This window comes from Barbatula barbatula (genome assembly GCF_947034865.1).
Source record: "Barbatula barbatula genome assembly, chromosome: 3".
NCBI lineage: Eukaryota > Metazoa > Chordata > Actinopteri > Cypriniformes > Nemacheilidae > Barbatula > Barbatula barbatula.
This window is the reverse complement of record NC_136764.1, coordinates 19,472,413-19,492,583: the sequence shown is the minus strand read 5'-3', so window position 1 is coordinate 19,492,583 and position 20,171 is coordinate 19,472,413. Positions and strand designations below refer to the sequence as shown.

General features: G+C 39.6%; 1 protein-coding gene across 5 annotated transcripts in view; it reads right to left on the bottom strand.

The window, feature by feature from the left end:
• Window positions 1-18,942, bottom strand: part of tnika (TRAF2 and NCK interacting kinase a) — a 74,751-nt gene extending 55,809 nt beyond the window's left edge. For all 5 annotated transcript variants that reach the window (XM_079453253.1, XM_079453249.1, XM_079453250.1 and 2 more), the window contains exons 1-2: window positions 18,622-18,942; window positions 5,469-5,534 (exon numbers count right to left, since the gene is read on the bottom strand). In XM_079453253.1, the coding sequence (XP_079309379.1) occupies window positions 5,469-5,534; window positions 18,622-18,678 (123 nt within the window). In that variant the 5' untranslated portion in view covers window positions 18,679-18,942. The remainder of the gene's footprint in view (window positions 1-5,468; window positions 5,535-18,621) is intronic.
• Window positions 18,943-20,171: the final 1,229 nt, after the last annotated feature.

Here is a 20,171-nt window from a genome sequence, read left to right as displayed (position 1 = left end):
AATGTGTTTGTTTGAAGCAGAAGATCGATGGCTGTAGGATGCTGCACTCGGATCTAATGTAGCTAAAATGGAACCATTATCCCTGGTGATAATCTAAACATTGCGTGGTTGACCTGAATAAAAGACTAGGAAGCTTCCAGAACAGTTGGTAAACAAATCTTTTTTAGTGGTCTTCATTTTTTAACAAAAGCAAGTTAAACTTTTTAAAAACTTATCTTATTTACGTAGAGAACCTACGGCAAAACATTCAAAGCATCTAGCAGGTGTCTGGTGGTTTGGCAAGTAGACTTGTTTTGTTTCATACGTTGGTTTCTGCCCAGGGCAAGTGAAAACATGACAAGCCACCCCAGGTTAACCAGTCGATGAAATATGCTCAAAATAAAAAACACAAGGTTTTCTGAACATAGACATTAAATGGGATCAAGAGATCGGTGTGCTGCTTTTGAACGTGCACATTTTGAGCTAATATGGCTGTGTGTGGTTCAAACGCAAGGCTTTTTCTAAATTGATGGCATCTTGAAAACAGTCACTCATGTCTTAAGTGAAACGCAAACAGGCGGACCAAAACTAAATATAATAATAATATAAACCGCAAATGAATGTGAATACAAGGAAATTGGCAATGTTGATAAGCAGATGTCATTATTTATCAAAGGGCAAAATGAATCATACCATCAGTTATCAGAACCTCATCCGAATCTCAATCGGTTCACGTTTGCAGCATGAGTCGCCCTAAACTTAAGACTTGAAACCCCTACATAATAGCCCAGTAGAAATCTGACATTGAGTCATCATCAGCAACAACGGCACAGCAATTGTTTGGATTACTCAACATCACTCTCAACTTCAAAAAGCCACAACAAAAGCACAAAAACACGGAAACCGGTCACAAGAGCAAAACTGTTCAATTCCAGTAACGTCGCTCCACCCACACTCACGAGTGCTATTGAGCTTTGAAATTATTTCATCCCATGAGTCAATCCAACATGATGCATTTAATTCGACAAAATTCATTTCAAAAGCTATAGGGTGTACGCCAGTACATGCGTATGTGTCTTTGTGGGGTCTGTTAAAGAAAGAATGTGTTTAATGCAGTTTAAGTCAGATATTTTGAGGAATTGTATATAATATATAATAACAATGATATGCCAATCACAACTTTCAGACATGAACATTTTGTTTTCGGAGGAAGATACAATCCAGGTAGACAAGCTTTGCTTGTGTGAAGAAAAACAGGAATGTGCTTTATCTAGATCTTCCACAGAATGAGATTTACAGATTTCAGACAACATTCTGATAGCTTAAGGCTTTTTTTTAAAATATAGCCATCAAGCCGACCTTTAGACATTGTCACAGACAGACAGAATTTTTCATATCAGTCATCAAGAGTTTCAGTAAGAAACAAACTAGCGTGGTGAGTTGAAAGCTTTTCTCTACAGGTCTTTAGCGCAGGTGCAATGGTTTAGACCAGGTGTCTCTACTGCACAAGGAGAAATTTCCAAAGAGATATTTTTATCCAGTGCCAGAGCCAAAAATAGGTCAATGTCATCCGAAAAAAACTTGAGCGCAGCATTCATCTGCTTTCAGATCAGTCCTTGCACTTTCACAAGTGCCCACATCCTGATTCTTTTGTCATGTAGGGCAGAACGAAGAGAAATTGCGCTATTCATTACCTGCAAGAAACGCTGAGCTATCCCGGGCAGAGCTAAAAATATACAGTAATGATGATTGCTTTGAATATGTGAAATCTGCTACCAACGATGCCCACAGCCCTTGTGGTTTAGCTCGGTGGCCACACATTATCGTCACATACAGTTAAGTTGGTGACAAAATATTCCCACATAAACACAGTGGAACCCTCATGTGGTTCAAAACCTGCAGATGAATCTTTCTTCTGTGGAACACAAAAGACATTTTGGGAAGTGTTGCAGTGGTTTTGTCAATGGAAGTCACTGAGGGCCAATGTTGTTTGGTTACCAGCATTCTTCAAAATATCTTTTGTGTTCTGCAGAAGGAAAAAGTCATTCAGGTTTAGAATTATATGAGGGAATATACAAATCATTTTTTAGTGAACTGTGCCTTTATCCCGACAGAGCACAAAAGAACAGCGGCAGTTTAACATATTTAACATACAAAGACATGGACAATATATCAATGCAGGGAGAAGACAAGAAAAAGTGGGCCAGACCCTGAGAACGCTCCATATTTCAATTTAGGCCATCACAGAATTTTGAAGCTCCGTGTCCCATTTTCAGACTTCTCTGGTGATCTTGTGCTATGCTCGTCCCAAAAGGGAAAAGATGCATAGCATCAGCGACAAACATGGATGGAAGCACATGTGAAAGGACTCGCTATCAATCCAGTTAAACTGTGCTACATTTAACCTTATCGGTTCCTATTGAACCAATCACAAGCCTAACCAGTGAGTTTGTTCGTCTCTGATAAACACATGACGGATAGAGTTGAAGGAAGTGAGGGAGAAAGAATACACGCAAGAGTGAGAGATGACTGTGGTGAGGAAGGCGGGACGAGAGCCGTGACGCGGGGCCGGTGGCGTGAGTGATAAGTGGAAGCAGCTGTGCGCGCACCGGTCCCGCATCTTATCACGGAGGAGATTGGGAGCTTAAAAGGATGTTCGGCAGGACTGTTGACGAGAGAGGACCGGGCCCGAAACTGTGTTTAGTTTGTGTATGTTTTATGGCCGGCAGTCTACCGTGAGGTGGCTGCCGGTTTGTTCAGTGTTTATTGTTTATTGTTTATTTAATTAAAGTTTTTATTGTTCAAATGTTCGCCGGTTCCCGCCTCCTTCCTTCCCTTCTACGAACTTTATTACAATGACTTCAGCAGAAATGTGTCATCCATTTTCAGATGATCCATGACTGGCATCCAAAAGAGAGACAGCACTCAGACACTTAAGAACATTCCTTGTGAACTTCCATTGAATGGACACAAAACCACAGAGACATAGAGTTTAAAAAAAAATCTGCTTTTGTGTGTCACAGGTTTTTAACTTCATGAGGGTGAATAATAACAGAATCGATTAACTATCCCCTTTAAGATCTTGAATCTCAAATGAGATTGTATCACTCCACATACCAAATTATAAAAGACAAAACAATATTTGTAGATTGTGATGACATATGTGTCCCCTTAAAAAAAAAGTGTTGTATCACTTTGCTCCCACTAAAGTTTCTTTTAGGTCCTTTCTGCCAACTCTAGTATAGGGCCAGGTCTCATCTCACTCACTTCCTACACTGCTTCCTCTCTCTGCTGTCTTTTGACCAGCTCTCCACTCGTTCCTGTCTCCGCCTCCCGAGCATATGCCCCGGTTCTGCCGCAGAGAGCAGCTTTCTGCCCATATGCTGTTCTGGTGGGCTGCGAGACGGTTTGAGCTTCAATCTGACCGACTGATGATTTATATGTTTTATCAGGAGGAGAGATCCGGCTCAGTTCAGGCCCTCAAGTACACACTTATTTTCATGATCCTGTGCACTATCCACAGCTTTGACACTTTACTTGAAACTTTAATTTAGTAGTGAGAAAGGCATGAGCAAAGTTAGGGATTGTTCACATGGGTTAAAGCAAAACAAATTCTGAGCCACAACTTTTTCTTGCTGGGTTTTGCGAGATTAGACACATGCGCAGGGTTATTTGTCAAACAAAAAAGAACTTATCTACCCTGAAACGAACTTGTAACATGCCTTTTTGAGCTTCTCAGACAGACGATTCTTAAACGTTGATGCTATGCCATGCGTGTATGGATCACAGAATGACTCGAAAGTGGGGCATAATTTTTACACACAAAACCAGTTTTATGCAATAATGGTATACAAAAGCATAGCTTAACATACCAAATTCATCATAATAAAATCATACTTTATAAAAAGAAAAAAATAAGACTTCTAATGGGGTGGCATTTACTCTACTAAACTATTTTGTGCTCTAGTAGTAATTTATGATATTATAGTTTCATGGGTATTAATGGTGATGACATGGCACAATTCACCATCTGTGAGATAGGTGCAATAAGCTGAAAAAGTTTGAAAACGCTTTAGAAATCGATGCTTGATATCTCGATTGCAGTTAGCGCACGTGAGTGTGTGACACGCAGGAGTGGGAGCGGAGGACTGATTAGATGATTTGCCGAAACAACTCAACAGTATCAATCTTAAGGTCACAGTCTCCAATTTGTGTACGTCATATTTGTAATGGACTTAAAAGCTGCCCCCCTTACTATGACAGTAAATGGGGGGTGAAATCTGTTTGGTAACTGACATTTAAATTAAATTAAATTGTATTTATATAGCGCTTTTCACAATTTGCATTGTTCCAAAGCAGCTTTACAGGGGGAAAAAACAAAAAACAAAAAAGGTAAAACAGAGAACAAGAATAGTTTAACTTGTTATAAAAACAGCTAGTAAATAATATCTAATGTCAGCATCTCCTGGTGGTTTATTTAGCATATTTCGCATTAAGTGAATGCTTGGCTGAAAAGATGCGTCTTTAATCTAGATTTATATTGGGCGAGTGTGTCTGATCCTCGAATAGCGCCGGGAAGGCTATTCCAGAGTTTAGGTGCTACGTATGAGAAAGCTCGACCCCCTTTGGTGGATTTAGTTATTCTAGGTGTTATCTAAAGTCCTGAGTTTTGAGATCTTAGAGATCTTGATGGGTTGTAGTGTGATAGAAGCTCTGTTAGGTAGGTAGGGGCTAAACCCTTTAAGGCTTTATAAGTGATCAAAAGAACTTTAAAGTCAATAAGATACTTAATGTGTAGCCAGTGAAGGGTTGATAACATTGGGGTTATGTGATGGTATTTTCTGGACCTGGTTAGAACTCGGGCAGCTGCGTTCTGAACTAACTGTAGTTTGTTTATTGATGATGCAGGACAACCACTAAGTAGTGCATTACAGTAGTCAAGTCTTCCTACAGTAGGTCATAAATGCGCGAATAAGCTTCTCCGCGTCAGCAACACACAGAATATTTCATAATTTGGCAACATTTCTTAGGAGGAAAAAGGCTGTTTTTGTGACATTTGAGATGTGATTTCGAAATGTCTAATATAACGCCTAGATCTTTTACTGTATTTATTGGAGTAACAGAACATCCTTCAACTTGCAGTTTATAATCAGAAATATTAGGATTGCGTGTCTTACATTCTTCCAGATATCTTACTTCGTGTTTTTCTACCGGTCTGGAACAATGATGGCAGAGCTTTTATATTAATAAATAATACCAAGTCTAATTTTATACAAACTAAAATAGCTTATATGCATTATTTTCAGATAAAATGCAGAATATTTACGATTTTCATGCATCAGTACAATACAAGACTCCTAACATGCCTAAGAAAGATCGGCACAATATGTACATTTCTAAGATTTAGACAAGATCAGATGCAGCCAAAATATACATCTGAAGAAACTGACGACAAGCAAAAATGAGCAAAATGAAGCGTAGGCTTTTACCTTGTAAACCTGACCGTAAGTGCCATTGCCAACCAGCTCCACCAGCTCAAATATTCCAGCAGGGTCCTAAAGAGAGAAAAGTGTATGGTCAATATATGTACAACCACTTGACATAAATAAGCAATTCAGATCACTTATCAAAAATGTTTTCGCCATTTTACATTTTAACATTCACTCGTCCATAATGTAACACCATGTAGGTGACTGGTTTATATTTAGGATGTATGGAAGATGTTTGCACACAAAGGTTTGTACAATAAAAAGGAGCCCAAAATATATAAATGCAATGTGGAGGCACTCACAAATATCTGCAATCGTTCATATTACGTGCACACACACACATGGATCGTGACAACTGGGAATTCCATACCAGAACGGACAAGCAAAAGATTAATAACATTTTCACAGATTACAAGCATTTTACATCGGAAAATGTTCTCCGATAAATCACTGACATAAAAAAGTGTACATGTTGAATTTAATGGCTGGGTAAAGTGACATTAAAATATGTGATCTGAGTGTGTCACATAACAAAATAAATTGTTATTAACCAGCCAGCCAAATTTGAATGGAGAAACAAACATCCACGTAAATAAAATAAGTTACAGAACACAATCGCAAAGGGATGCGTGTTTCCTATTTATTAGCTTACAATGCCTGGTCAGTTTTGGAAAACGCATGTGCGTTCAGCAGAGACTCGTTTATACAACGTTTATACAACGTGACCGCAACAAAATGTTTCCACCTGCAAGATAATTACTTCTCAGCTCACAGGGACACAAAAACCCTGGTATCCTCCATCACAAAACTGTTGCAATAGAGCATCTCTCACTGCCTGCACCCAACCAAGTGTGAGATTCAAATCCAACACTCCATATAACACCTTAATAAAGAATCACCTAAAAATGATGCGAGGAAGAAGGCCATTTAATCTGGTTTCTCCCAAACACCAGCTAGAATGTGACACTAGATGTTCCCTATACATCAAAAGCCTGTTCACAACAAGCACTCTCTCCATCTGAGAGAAAGCAGTTACGATATAACGGTCAAGAGGGAGTAATATCTTTAGAGTTGACATTGCTCACAAGGACAAAACCAGCCGTGTGTGTTTGTGTGTGCGTATGTATAAGTATCATCAACTAACACTTGGAGAATATAAGATCTGCACTTACTCAACATGTGCCTTTGCAGATACTGATGCATAAATGAATCCAAGCACTCCAACTTTTTTCAGTAAGTTTTTCAATGAGAGTCTGGATACCTGTTTTGTAACAGGGATCCGATTCCTTCTATTGGGCAATTCTCACGGAAAAGCACAGCAAGGTGAAAGAAATAGCAACCCCCACGCGCCAAACCGACGAGCAAGACCCAGTTACCATCAAGATTGGCTGTGCAGCGTCAAGATTGGCTGCGCAGTGGGGCAGCTCGTTGCTCTTGCGATAGCGACGTTTAAGTGTTTCTGTTTGTTCACGGCATTTCAGTAGTGGATGTTATATAAACCCTGGATATAACATTGGATTTGCAGATTGTTTGAACCTGATAGATGCCGGACATGAACGTCTGCGTTTTGAGAATTTTTGGATACTGCACAGAACTCATACAGCTTGCAATGAAGAGAGCTTCATAACACAAATGCAGTGACAAAGTTACCAGTGCATAATATTTATCCTGGCAAGCTTAGAATAAGATCAATCAACAGACATAATTACAAGGTGTGTTACACAAACACATCCCTAAACACATGTAGAAACAGCGTGTGGACAATATAGAGCAAGCTAATCTGTTGTGCTGCCAGCAGTTTTAGGCCACTTTTACACAGTGAAAAACTGAAAAGTTTCACATACACACGACACTCCGCGTTTACACAGATCCGCAAAAACGCTACAAATGCTGTATTACAACATCAGTTTGTAAAGAAAAAAAACCAGAGTCCCTGACGATGGATTGACGGTTTATTGGAAGGCGGACTTCCGTCGCTAAGAGACCATAATTTCTCTGCATTTCTCCTCATTCATAGTGAAGAAAAGCGTGCGCACAAACAAGATGACGAAAATGTTGAAGCTAATCAACAACGCCATCGACAAAGTTGTACCACACCCTACTCGTCCTCCCGGGTCTGATCCAAAAGCGCCGTTTAAAAACCTTTTGTCACCGTGAAGATTTTGCTGTAGATAAAATGTCGGCTCCGCTGGTGGTTATAGCACTGGTGTAGTAAATCTAAATCTACACATTTTCTTAATCTAAAAAAGCGTCAAAAAAACTATTGCACAGTGCAAAAAAACCCATGTTATCCGCCATTGATGTACAGGTCCTTCTCAAAAAATTTGCATATTGTGATAAAGTTCATTATTTTCCATAATGTAATGATAACAATTAAACTTTCATATATTTTAGATTGCACACCAACTGAAATATTTCATTTTTCTTTTATTGTTTTAATACTGATGATTTTAGCATACAGCTCATGAAAACCCAAAATTCTAAAAATTAGCATATTTCATCCGACCAATAAAAGAAAGTGTTTTTAATACAAAAAAGTCAACCTTCAAATAATTATGTTCAGTTATGCACTCAAAACTTGGTTTGGGAATCCTTTTGCAGAAACGACTGCTTCAATGCGGCGTGGCATGGAGGCAATCAGCCTGTGGCACTGCTGAGGTGTTATGGAGGCCCAGGATGCTTCGATAGCTGCCTTAAGCTCATCCAGAGTGTTGGGTCTTGTGTCTCTCAACTTTCTCTTCACAATATCCCACTTCTCTATGGGGTTCAGGTCAGGAGAGTTGGCAGGCCAATTGAGCACAGTAATACCATGGTCAGTAAACCATTCACCAGTGGTTTTGGCACTGTGAACAGGTGCCAGGTTGTGCTGAAAAATGAAATCTTCATCTCCATAAAGCTTTTCAGCAGATGGAAGCATGAAGTGCTCCAGACCATCACTGACTGTGTGTACTTGACACTTGACTTCAGGCATTTTCTTCTCCCCAGTCTTCCTCCAGACTCTTGATTTCCGAATGACATGCAAAATTTGCTTTCATCCGAAAAAAGTACTTTGGACCACTGAACAACAGTCCAGTGTTGCTTCTCTGTAGCACATTTCCTGCACACGCCTGTACACGGTGGCTCTGGATGTTTCTACTCCAGACTCAGTCCACGTAGAGTTAATTAGTTGATTCAGATGATTAGGTTGATAGCTCGTTTAGAGAACCTTTTCATGATATGCACATTTTTTGAAATAGGAATTTTAGGTTTTCATGAGCTCTTTTCCAAAATCATCAGTATTAAAACAATAAAAGACCTGAAATATTTCTGTTTGTGTGCAATGAATCTAAAATATATGAAAGTTAAATTTTTATCATTACATTATGGAAAATCATGAACTTTATCACAATATGCTAATTTTTTGTGAAGGACCTGTTTTTATTTCTTCTCTGTTGTGTGTGGATGTACACGCGCATACCACACCCCCACACCTAATAAACATGCGCACGATGTACTTTTCTCATTCTTGCGTACTTCGGGGTTTACACGGAAATGAGAACCGTGTGGTTTTTAAAAACTTGCACTTTGAAACACGTTTTAAAAAGGTTGCGTTATCAGTCCCCTAAAACGCTGTTTCCGTGTAAATGGACAGCCAAATCGCATACATTGTTTTGCGCTTTTACTTGAAACGGTCTCGTGTAAATGGCCGCTACAACGGCAAACAAAAGGGAGACAGGATCCTGGTCTGTTATGGTGCTTGCTTACTGTAAAAGAAACCAAAGGTTGAAAAACAGATCAAATAAATTGTTATCTTTAGCACCTTAAAAAATGGACCTCCATTTCAAACCAAGCTGATCTCACAGAAAGTCGCAAGTATTTTACGAGGTGGCTAGTTTTCACAACGGGAATCATACAAAAATGTATGATAATTACAAAAAGTAATATTGAAGCACCTTTCATGACCAAAGCCCCACACCAAAACATAATGTAACTGGCCCAAAAGCAAATTGTACTGAAAGATCAAACTAATTCAAGCGTTCGAAATCGCCTACTTCCGTAGTAGATGGAAATCAGTATGAGTCATGAACAATATATCCGAACCCTCAGTATACAAAAACAGAAGGCGAGAAATACCCAGATGGTCTACTGCTTCCGCAGAGATTTGTGAGTGTCCACGGACACTCCTCTATCCCATGATACCACAGGATCTGAGCAACGGTCAAATTCAAAATGAATCAAATAAAAATAGCCCAAAACTTTAAGGTCCCATGACGGGTAATAATAGATTATGATGGATTCGACAAAATGATGGACAGTAAAAAAGTTGTCTTAAAGTACTGTTTGAAGATTCGGTTTTCAGTACGCACTGTCACAGTATGCGATTTCATTACCAGCTTTGTCGGTTTTTCTAATCTATTATAGGTCCGCTTATCACCTCAATGTAGGCTACGAACAACATAACCAATCCTTTCAATTACTATGCCGTTACCGCATATTAGCAGGGGATGACAATTTATTTTACATGTGTGATACGAATGTGCTATATGTCAATATAGAATAATATTTGCATTTCATGCTAACCGCCCTCAGGGTAAAACTGTCGATTGTGAGTCACTGCTATCCACACAACATTAGAGAAAAACAATCGGTTTTATGGCCATTCCCAAACTCCATTTCACGCCAAGGTGGTCTCAATGCTAAAAGCTTAGTTGAAATTGCTTTAACAACCTTCATTGTCAGAGCTGAAAGGATGTTGTTTCAGATGTTGAGGCATTTGTAGCAGAAGCTCTTAAGCAGATACAAATCCCAAATTGAGCCATGTCATTATAAGAGGTGCCCAGCAGGTGAGAAATATTCTCGACGATTATGTTGGCTTTCTTAACATATTTATGAATTAACATGATATTCAGAAGACTGGCTCGGGCTTGTCTTTATTAAATGGAAATTCATAAAATAAATTCTGCACCAGAAGCTACGGACAGGAAGGCAATGTACCAGAAAGAAGCGAGATTGAGAGGAGGGGTTAAAAAATAATTATGCTATTAGCCGAGAAGGAAAGAACTTTATAAAACAAACATTTTTCTTTGGAAGAAAGCCCATCGATAAATCATTAACCATATAGGAAAGTGCCTTAACGTTAACTTTAGCTCATTGAGACTATGAGCTGCTAGTGTTAAAGCACACATTTATTCTCCCACACATTCTTTTGCTGCATCTGGAGGTTAAATTCACACTCCCTAAACACCTTCCTGTCTTGGTTCGTAGAAAATCAGGGTCAGGCTGCAAACTGTCAGACAGGTAGGAGGTGTGAAGCTGGACAGCGTGATGGACAAAGAGTAAAGGCCTCGAACATCACTCGTTTTGTTGTTTGAGTAAACACAAGAAGAATAGTGTGTTGGTTCCCACCATAACTCCATAGACCCGCCTGACAGAAAACAAACATGGCAGCAGACAGGAGGGAGGAAAGAAGCTTCAAATGTGCATATTTGTGTAAGCCAAGAGAAAATAGGGGCCAGATGCATAAATTACTTAAGACTTGTCTTACAAGTTAGTCATCTCCTTTCTTTCTTCAAGACTGGTCATGACTTCTTAAAAGTCAGTTACATAAAAAAGTAGATTGGTCCTATTGACATTTGAAAAGTAAGACTGATTTGTCCTAAACAATTCCTAGACAGTGAGTTTTAACTAACCGGCTAAGTTTATGCAACGCGTCCCCAGAAGTTAAACACTTAAAGGCGGGGTGTCTGATTTCCGAATTAAACTTGTTTAGACAAAGTCGGGCAGAGTACCAAAACAACCTTATGGCCAATCAGCAGTAAGGTGCACAGGACGGTCTTTAGTTGAGCCGGGCGCAGAGGTAAGCGATAGATTGGGGTAGGGGTGTGTCTGTTTTGGTGATTTGAACATCAACAATGGCTAAGAGAAATCGGGACACCCCGCCTTTAAAAGCGTAGTTCACCCATAAATGAAAATTCCGTCATTATTTACTCAACCTCATGTCATTACAAACATGTATGACTTTATTTCTTTTGCACAACATAGAAGATATTTTGAAGAATGCTGGAGAAACATTTGGACCCCTTTGATTTTCTCATAATATCTGCTTTTGTGTTTCACAGAAGAAAAACTCATATGCAGGTTTTAAACCACACAAGGTCACTTTAAAGTGTCACTTTAATTCATGTGGACCAATGTACTATATTACAATGTGCGCAATTTAATTCCATTTATTCTAATATAAACTTTTGGTATTAAACATTTAATTTGATAAAAATCACTCATAAAAGCGATGGTAGTCCAGACATTACAGTGAATACAAAGGGTGTTGTAGACATATTTGTCACCACGACAGTCTCTCATTGACAATCCTGCCAAGATGCTTCAGATGTTTGTGAAAGTACTGTTAGTGACTTGTGTCAAGCGTATCGGAGCATGAAAGAACATCTTCAAAATATTTCCTAGTTCAGGTTAAAGCCCTCAACTGAACACTTCTAATAGTGCACTACAGGTTCCCAAGAACATTGAACCAGTTTAATCCTCCTGAAAAGTGCATACACGAGGATAGATTTTATTGGATTCTTACACAAAAACACCTTGCGATCTACCTTTAGGCCTTTCTTGTTTCAACTTCTGTGTGCTGTACTAAATATGTGTTGCACAACAAATCTGTGCTGCTTGAAGACAGTAATTAGGTTTGAGCCATGTATCAGTCCTGACATGCCTATGAGTCACGTAAAAGACAAACGAAGGTGGTTCGTTTGCTGGACCGTTGAACAATACCGCACTGATAACACAAACCGTTGGCTCTTCAACCCAATTCTTGCTGTCAAAACTCAGAATAAAGCAAGGCAAAATTATATTTGCAATGACATCCTATGTTGCCATTGCCAATAAGCGCAAGCAGTAGCCCCTGGGTACTGCCTCGATCAGACAAAATGGATCAACACTCTTAAACTAAATTAAAGGCACTGCAAAAAGTTCTTTAAAATGCATCTCAAATTAAATGATTCGTGCAAAATTTGCAAGAGATACATGACAGCACATTACAATGCTCAAGGGACAGACACTTTCAAAACTGAATCAAGAGAGGTGACCTTGGAAAACTGTCTAAGCATCTCCTCACCGGGAGGTAATAATTTAACATGCGGTCAAAGTCTTTGACATTTATTATAAAAAGCTAATCAACATTCAGTGGAGTTTACAGGACTGGTGAACTTGTGGCATACCTTTGGCAACTGGTTGGTGTCCAACAGACTACTGACAAACAGTGCAACGAAACAATACAACATCAAACCATTCACTGAACTGATACGTGTTCCTACAATGTGACCAGGGACATGCATGAATCGAACTGGCCAATTGAGATTTTTTTTGGGATGCGCAGAATGTTCAGAAAGCAAAATTCATCAGCTGACCATAGCAAAAAAAAAAGCATGTTCGGTGTTCAGACGAATATGTGAAATATGGCCGAATAAATTTGACAGAACATGATGTCTGATGCAATCAAACAGCAACCATTGCGGAGAGAGAGTCGCGCAGGTCTTATTAATGCAGCAAACATGTTGGCAATGTTTTGAAGCATTTTTAAGTGTCAGAGATACTTGTTTGTCAAGCTGAAATGTCAAGCTGTGTATGTGCATCCCTAGTGCACCTTCTGAGAGAACAGTCAGCTTTTGAGGGCAGAGTTTAGAGAAACGTGAACTGAAAAGGTTATCAGTCAGCCTCAGATCAGCATACATTGCTTGCATGGATAGTTTTCTTTAAAATCATTTTGCAGTGTAGTTTAAAATAATCCAACAGTTTTTGTTTGCTCGTATTTTTGGTTTATGTTGAATGACACATTTTAGGTAACTGTTTTGGTCATACATTACATTCTTTCAGCAGTCAGTTATAGGACTAATATAGGGCATTATTATTTTTATTTACTTGTTTTGGTCATTTTGATTATGAGTAACATTGTACTATCCACCTTATTTTTTAACACGGACATAAATGATGTGATGATGATGTGTCTTGAGACTTCCATTTTATTAGCCGACCGGTGGAAAACAATGGAAGTGGTGTCACGGGAGCACGCTAAAAAAACCCACTTAAAAACAGCTCTGGTGAATATTTTTCACATCCGTGATGTATTACACAGTGGGAGAATGAAGAGGCATAACATATAATTTGAAGATATATTCAATTATTGCGTATTTTATCTCGAAGTTGACTATAAAAGCACAGACACGTAACTTTAAGTGGGAAATGATGCCCAGTGGGAACGTTGGTTGATATTTGTACTTGACATAGACCACGAATTCGTGTTTTTAAAAGCAGATGTGAATCCCAGTCAAAGTGGAGCAGACATTCCTTGATCTTTACAACTAATAACGGAAGAATGGAGACAGGTTGCAGCATCCATCACAACTTCTGACAAACAACTCAAAACATACTAACCAATAACTCTCTGTTTTAATGTCTATTAAATAAAGACGTTATTTCATGTTGTTCGTTCTCTTCCTTGTTTACCTCAGCTTTAACAAAACTCATCGCTCTGAAAAGCGAGGTGTGCCATGATTGGCCCGTTAACCAGTGCTTAGTGATTGGACGAATACTGCAAGCGGGTGACGAAAATGTAACGACTCTTGCTTTGGAACCTGATGTTCCAAATATGGTAATTGTACTGACATGGTAAGTGCACTGACGGTAATTCTACGCCCACCTTACTTGCGTATACATTTGGGCGGTCTTAGTCAAGTCATACCATAAACTGACATAGATTTGTGAGGGTGTGGTTAGACGAAGCGTTTTAGGCTTTACATTTTTGAAATTTTACATGTCTAATACATGCATGGGCAACAAACAACACACCAAAGACACAGAAAAACACGTATTTGCGCCATATGAATGAAAAGCAAAAACATGGTCGGTATTAGATATTCTGCATTCGACAAAGTGTTTAACTTTTATTCTGCTTCGGCCAAGAATTTTCATTTCTGTGCATTCCTGAAAAAATGTCTAACTCATTGTTTAAGACAATGCCTGAATCAGCTCAATGACTACAGTTACATGCGCATCAATAATGCGCTTATTTCCACTAATCAGAGTAAGGACTTGATCGCAGTAACATGTTTACATGACATGAGAACGCCTCTTTGCTTCCGTTTACATAGAAGTTTTATTATTCTGATTATTTGCAAATACACAGCACAAACGATGATCTCAGGTACAGTAGATGTGTTACTGCCTATTGTTTAATATTTTCGCATTAAATGCAAAACACAGATATGTGGACGTATTAAAAGTATATTCAGAGCCGTTATGAAGATAGAAGTATGATGTCCCAATGTCCTGGATGGCAGTAAATGGAATGTTGCTCTGCATTGGGGTGTGACAGCAAGTGACTAATACAAACTGTATATTTAAATCCTCAAAAAGAAAAACTCCAACAAAGAAAAACAAAACCGCTTCTACCAGCAGCTCTCAAAATGAGTAATGCGCACACACCCCATGTGGACACATCAAGCCCAAAAGTGTAACCTGCAGAGGCTTTCACAGCTCTTCTGTCACTGCTGTACTTTGTAGGAACGCAGGTATGATTTCACCATTTCTCCCAGACAACTGTGAAAGTGCACATGCAGAGCGAGTCTGGAGAGCAGACACCTGTTCTTCACAGTATCAGGCCCTGCAATATTCCTTCAACTCGCACAGCTGTTGAATGAAAGGGAAGCACAGAAGCCATCCTGGGAGAATGTGGTAAAAGGAGAAAGAAAACAGTACCTGCCAAAAATATACTTATCTGCAAAAGGTGCACTTGGTCAATATGTAAGAGTACACTAGGATATATATGCTATGCTAGATGCTAACATACACTGACTAAAATCCATAAAACTAAACTCAATTTTACTGGGCTTTGAACCTTGACATCCCTGACTGAACAGAGCCCACTTTCCATAGATCAACCTCAGACCTGCAGGGAGCGTGAAAACACTTGTTCATTAATATGGGTGAACGAAGGTCATTCTGACATCACATCAAAACCATGTTTAATAACCCTCTTGCTGTTCTGAATACGACCCCTGAACAAACCAAGGTCTTACCTACTTCAGTTTGGAGCTAAAAATTGCAAGACAACAAACAGAAAGGGCAAGGATCTCATTTCAAGGTTTGTGGTCGCAGCACTGAAGCTCATTTTCAGATGTCGTCCCTCGAGACTAGGCGAGGTAGACCAGGTAAAGCTTAAACAGCCCTCTTATACATGTGGCACACAGACCTCTGCTTATGTTCCAGAGAGTTTATGAATGGCCAATCTGAGCATGTGCTGTACTGTAATGTTTCCTCACCGCTGCACATGTCAGCGCTCTCTGCTTCTGGGTGACCTATTTCTCATCTCTCACTCAAAACACAACATGCAAGAGAACGCACACTAGTCTGACTAGATTCAAATGAATTGTGGTGCAGTAATGTGCTTTTACATTTACACAACATTATTCTTATAACTATCAAAAATCTGATTACTTATTTTAAAAGTCTGTCCAAAACGTGTTTACATGAGTTTGCAATGTATGTAGATAAATGAACATGCACATTGCCCAATCAGAATAAACCAGAAGAACCGACGAAAACCTGATCAGCATACACAGGTTTTGTTGGGTTGGGATTTTGCACAGATTCTAATCTATTCGCATTGCGATTGTTGTTTTTGTTATTTTAAAGATGCATGTACAAAACTGGATTGTGTGATACTAGTATTAGTAGTATCATCAACATATAAAAATTTTCATAAGAACTGAAAAGGTCACACTGTGCCATATCAAAAATTGGTGACACATCGTCACGAGATGCAAGTGACTTTGCGAAATTTCATTTTTTTCCAGTATTAGCTTGCACAGGGACGTCCCAAGCATAGGATGGGCCCTGTGCGAGTTAGAAGCTGCAGGGCCCTACCTGGCTGGCATTTTCTATCTTAACATCAAATCTTCTATATGATGTTAAGTGCTCCTACAGTGTTTCATCAAAGTTAAATAATCAGTAAAATAAGCTTATTTAAGAGGTTTTTCTTATACATGTATTAAAAAACGTCATGTCAACTTTTAAACTGATTATTGTGATGGTTGTACACAGCTTTTGAAGCCATGCGAACGTGTGCTCCAAGTGCTGCCATATTGGTCGCCTTAATCAAAACTCCGCCGCACAGGATGGTCCGGTTTAAAATAATGTGCCTTGCCGTGTTTTTCTAGTGATGTTGCCTCTTATGGGTTCTCTTGAAACTGCAGTCGCACCAGTTGCACTGCCCAAAATACGGCCCTGAGCTTGCATTTCCCGTCAAACGCATGAATTTAAGTCTATGAAACTGCAGCGTTAGATAATGCAAACACTCGATGAGACAAGATGATTCTTTCTTTCCTGTATGACATTCACAACATGCAGAGTTCAAAAAACTGTGTGCAAACCGCAAAAGGGAAAATAACAGCACCTGGGTGTCTTGCATTGTCACATGTTTTCCAAGACTGCGGTGGCCGCAGGCATTTTATCAAATGAAAGCTTATACTGCATGAGAGGATTATACCATGACATTAAGCCATGGAATCGGCCTTGGCAGACTAATGGGGGCAAAGTCAAGAAAAGCGTTGCGCTTTCTTCGACTCTGATGCACAAAAAAACCCTGCTGAGGCATCCGCCATTGTTAGCCCCTGCTGACAGAACGTAAAAGTCAGAAAGTGGTTTCAAAATTCACTCCTTCTATATGGAGGGTGTGAATAACCAAGAGCGACACATCACTGTCTCTGTGAAGGGGAGAATGCACGGCTGGTATTAAATTGATACAACCACTAGTTCAGATTGGCCATGACATTTAACAGCTCTGGGATGTTTGAGCCTTGCTATTACATCCGACTGTGTTTGCAAGGTTTCAGACCAGAGTATGCAAGTGGATACAGAGCGGATTTTGGGTGTTTGTTTGGTTGCGGAAAACCCAAAGTGAAGCCGGTGCTGGTGACTCCACTCCAGATATTCTGTCGGCCTGTACACATTGCGTGGAGACACAAAGCTTTAGATCGAATACAATTATGAAACTGTCAGATATAAACTTGCCATTTACTCAATCACGTGAGGTAAACAAAACCACACATATCAGTTCCTAGTAAAGCGATAAGCCCCAAGAAGCAGTGGGTTAACATCACATTGCCATTTAAACTGAGTGCCGCACCACGTGACCTGTGGCGCTGATGCACACACACACAGAATCATGTCATGTGTGCAAGACTGAAGCCCCTAATGCACCAGACACAATAGATGCCCAAATCAAAAGCACTCAAATGGCCATCTACAATAATCTTTCCATCCGCGCGTTACTTAGAGAGAAAGGCGAGCACTTCGCGTGCTATTAGATCCTACAGCACACGAGGTAATTGGTTTACGGCCGCGGTGAAACTGTGCCTCGCGATGACGCTTTAGGATGATGGGTTGCTATTCTTAAAAACTCCACCTGCTATATGACACCCAACGGATCTTAACTTACATCTCGTCCAGTTACGGTTTACACGCGCTTTTCTGACCAAAGGCATATTTACACACGTTTATCAACATTCAGCCGATTCATCGGCGCGCACGTTCAATCCGATTCATACAAATGGCCTCTATCGTCACGCTCCACGGGAACGCGCACACCACACACCAATAAACAAGACTGACACAGTTTTTATAAGCCGCGAAGTGATGTATAAAAACAGAGCCTTGTTAGGAAGTAACCCAGTTTATCCAGCATGTCGAGTCACTTATTAGGGCGAGAAAGATATGGCACAACGTTGGACAAACACAACAGTGTACTTGCGTTTTAATTTGTACTAAACAGGATATTTCAAGTTATTGACATAACAAAGAGTAGGCTAATCCCAAGCCTGTGCATTACACGCACAACGTGGCCTTTCGTTCCTTTGCGTGGCTTTTAATACGCATGAATTCATTGACCATAGTGCAGTATAACCTTTAATAAGTTTTCAAATCAGTTACTCGGTCTGACAAACAGCTGCCTGTCAACTGATCATAAACAATGCTTTGTGGCTGTTCTCACGTCCATTAATGGAAAGCGAATGAAAATATTGTATTGGTCGAGCCGTGTGGCAATGGCAGGTTCCAGCTACACCAACATACATCATTGTGCATCTTCACGCAAAAAGGACGAAGAACTCACCCGAAACGCTGCGAGGTCTATCTCATCCAGACTCCGAGCCGGAGAATCGCTCGCCATGTTAAAAACGACCGAAAGGGAGAAACAAAGAAACTGAATCTATTTCAGACAATAGTTCGCAGATCTCCTCCGCGACGCGGTTTAAGCGTCCCTTGGATCGGTCTTTCTTTCGCAATCCTTCTTTTAACTGTGGATTCCACCGACGCAACGCGAGCTTTCAGTTCGACTTTACCGCTGCAACGAGAAACATCGTGTGCTTTGAGGATGTACACATCTTTCGGTCTCCTCACTGCCTGTGTGAAATCCCAATACCGCTTGTCTTCTGAGGAGCATCAATCAGATTTGCGGGAGTGGTTACGGAAGAGGCGTGGTCTTGACCTAGCACCGCCCACTTGCCCTATCTCCAGACCGACCTAACATTCATAGGAAAACCTGTTCACTTATTTGAAAGCAACTTACATTTACAGTTAATTGTGCGTGGTTTTGTCATATGGAAATGCAAGACGGATTTAATGGTTGAGGAAATCAATGTCTATAATGTAGAGGTCTTACGATGGAAATTTAACAATAAACATCAATGTCTATAATCTAGTGGTTTTACGATGGAAATTTAACAATAAACCCAACCAACGGATGCCTTTGGTCCTGAGTTTTGAGGAAATTATACCTTATACTTTATTTTTGTCCTAATTATTAAATGTTCAACAAAAATGTAATCATTAGAATCATTTTGTCTATATTACGGGATTATAGGCCTTCTCCTTATAATAATAATACATTTATCTACCTAAAAATACATTTAAAATTCACCCTTTTTTGTTGCCTTTAGAACATCTGCGCCCCATCATGCTCAGCCTCGCTTAAACTATGTTTCCTGGAAAATTCACCGGTATTATTGTGTTAAACACATGTTAGGAAGTCTTCATCTTATTGAGAGCTTGTCACGAGACCTTGCCCCTTAAAACTGTCAGATCTATGATCTAGTCATGCTGGAAAGGCTCAATATCAACATACGGAGGCAGATTATTTTACTCATTAATAATAACCTCTCATGTTACATACTATACTGTTTACAGTGTTATAAACGTATTTCAGTGTCAAAAGCATCATCTGAAAACAGGCTAAGAGCAGAACCATTGTACAAAGCAGATTCTTATAGACTTTCTTATAAAGTATGTAGTGAACGTTTAGGTTTCAATAAACATAAATCTCTATTAGAATTCAAGAGCTGCATTTATTAACCAACTGCTAGCCTATTAGCAGCTCAGCAACATACCGACATGTAGCTCTCATACTTGAACACAAGTCTCTTTTAGGGTGTTTACGTGCAAGTCAGATTTTTGAGACGTTTTTCAATCATTTATTGGATTTGGACTTTATTTGTATCTGTTTACATTGGTCTAATTGGGCTTAAATGGATAGTTTACTCATCCAAACCTGTATACATTTCTTTGTTCTGCTAAACACAAAAGAAGACTTTAGGAAGAATGTTAGTAACCAAACAGATCTCATCCCCTATTGACTCCCATAGTATTTATTTTCCCCACTGTGGC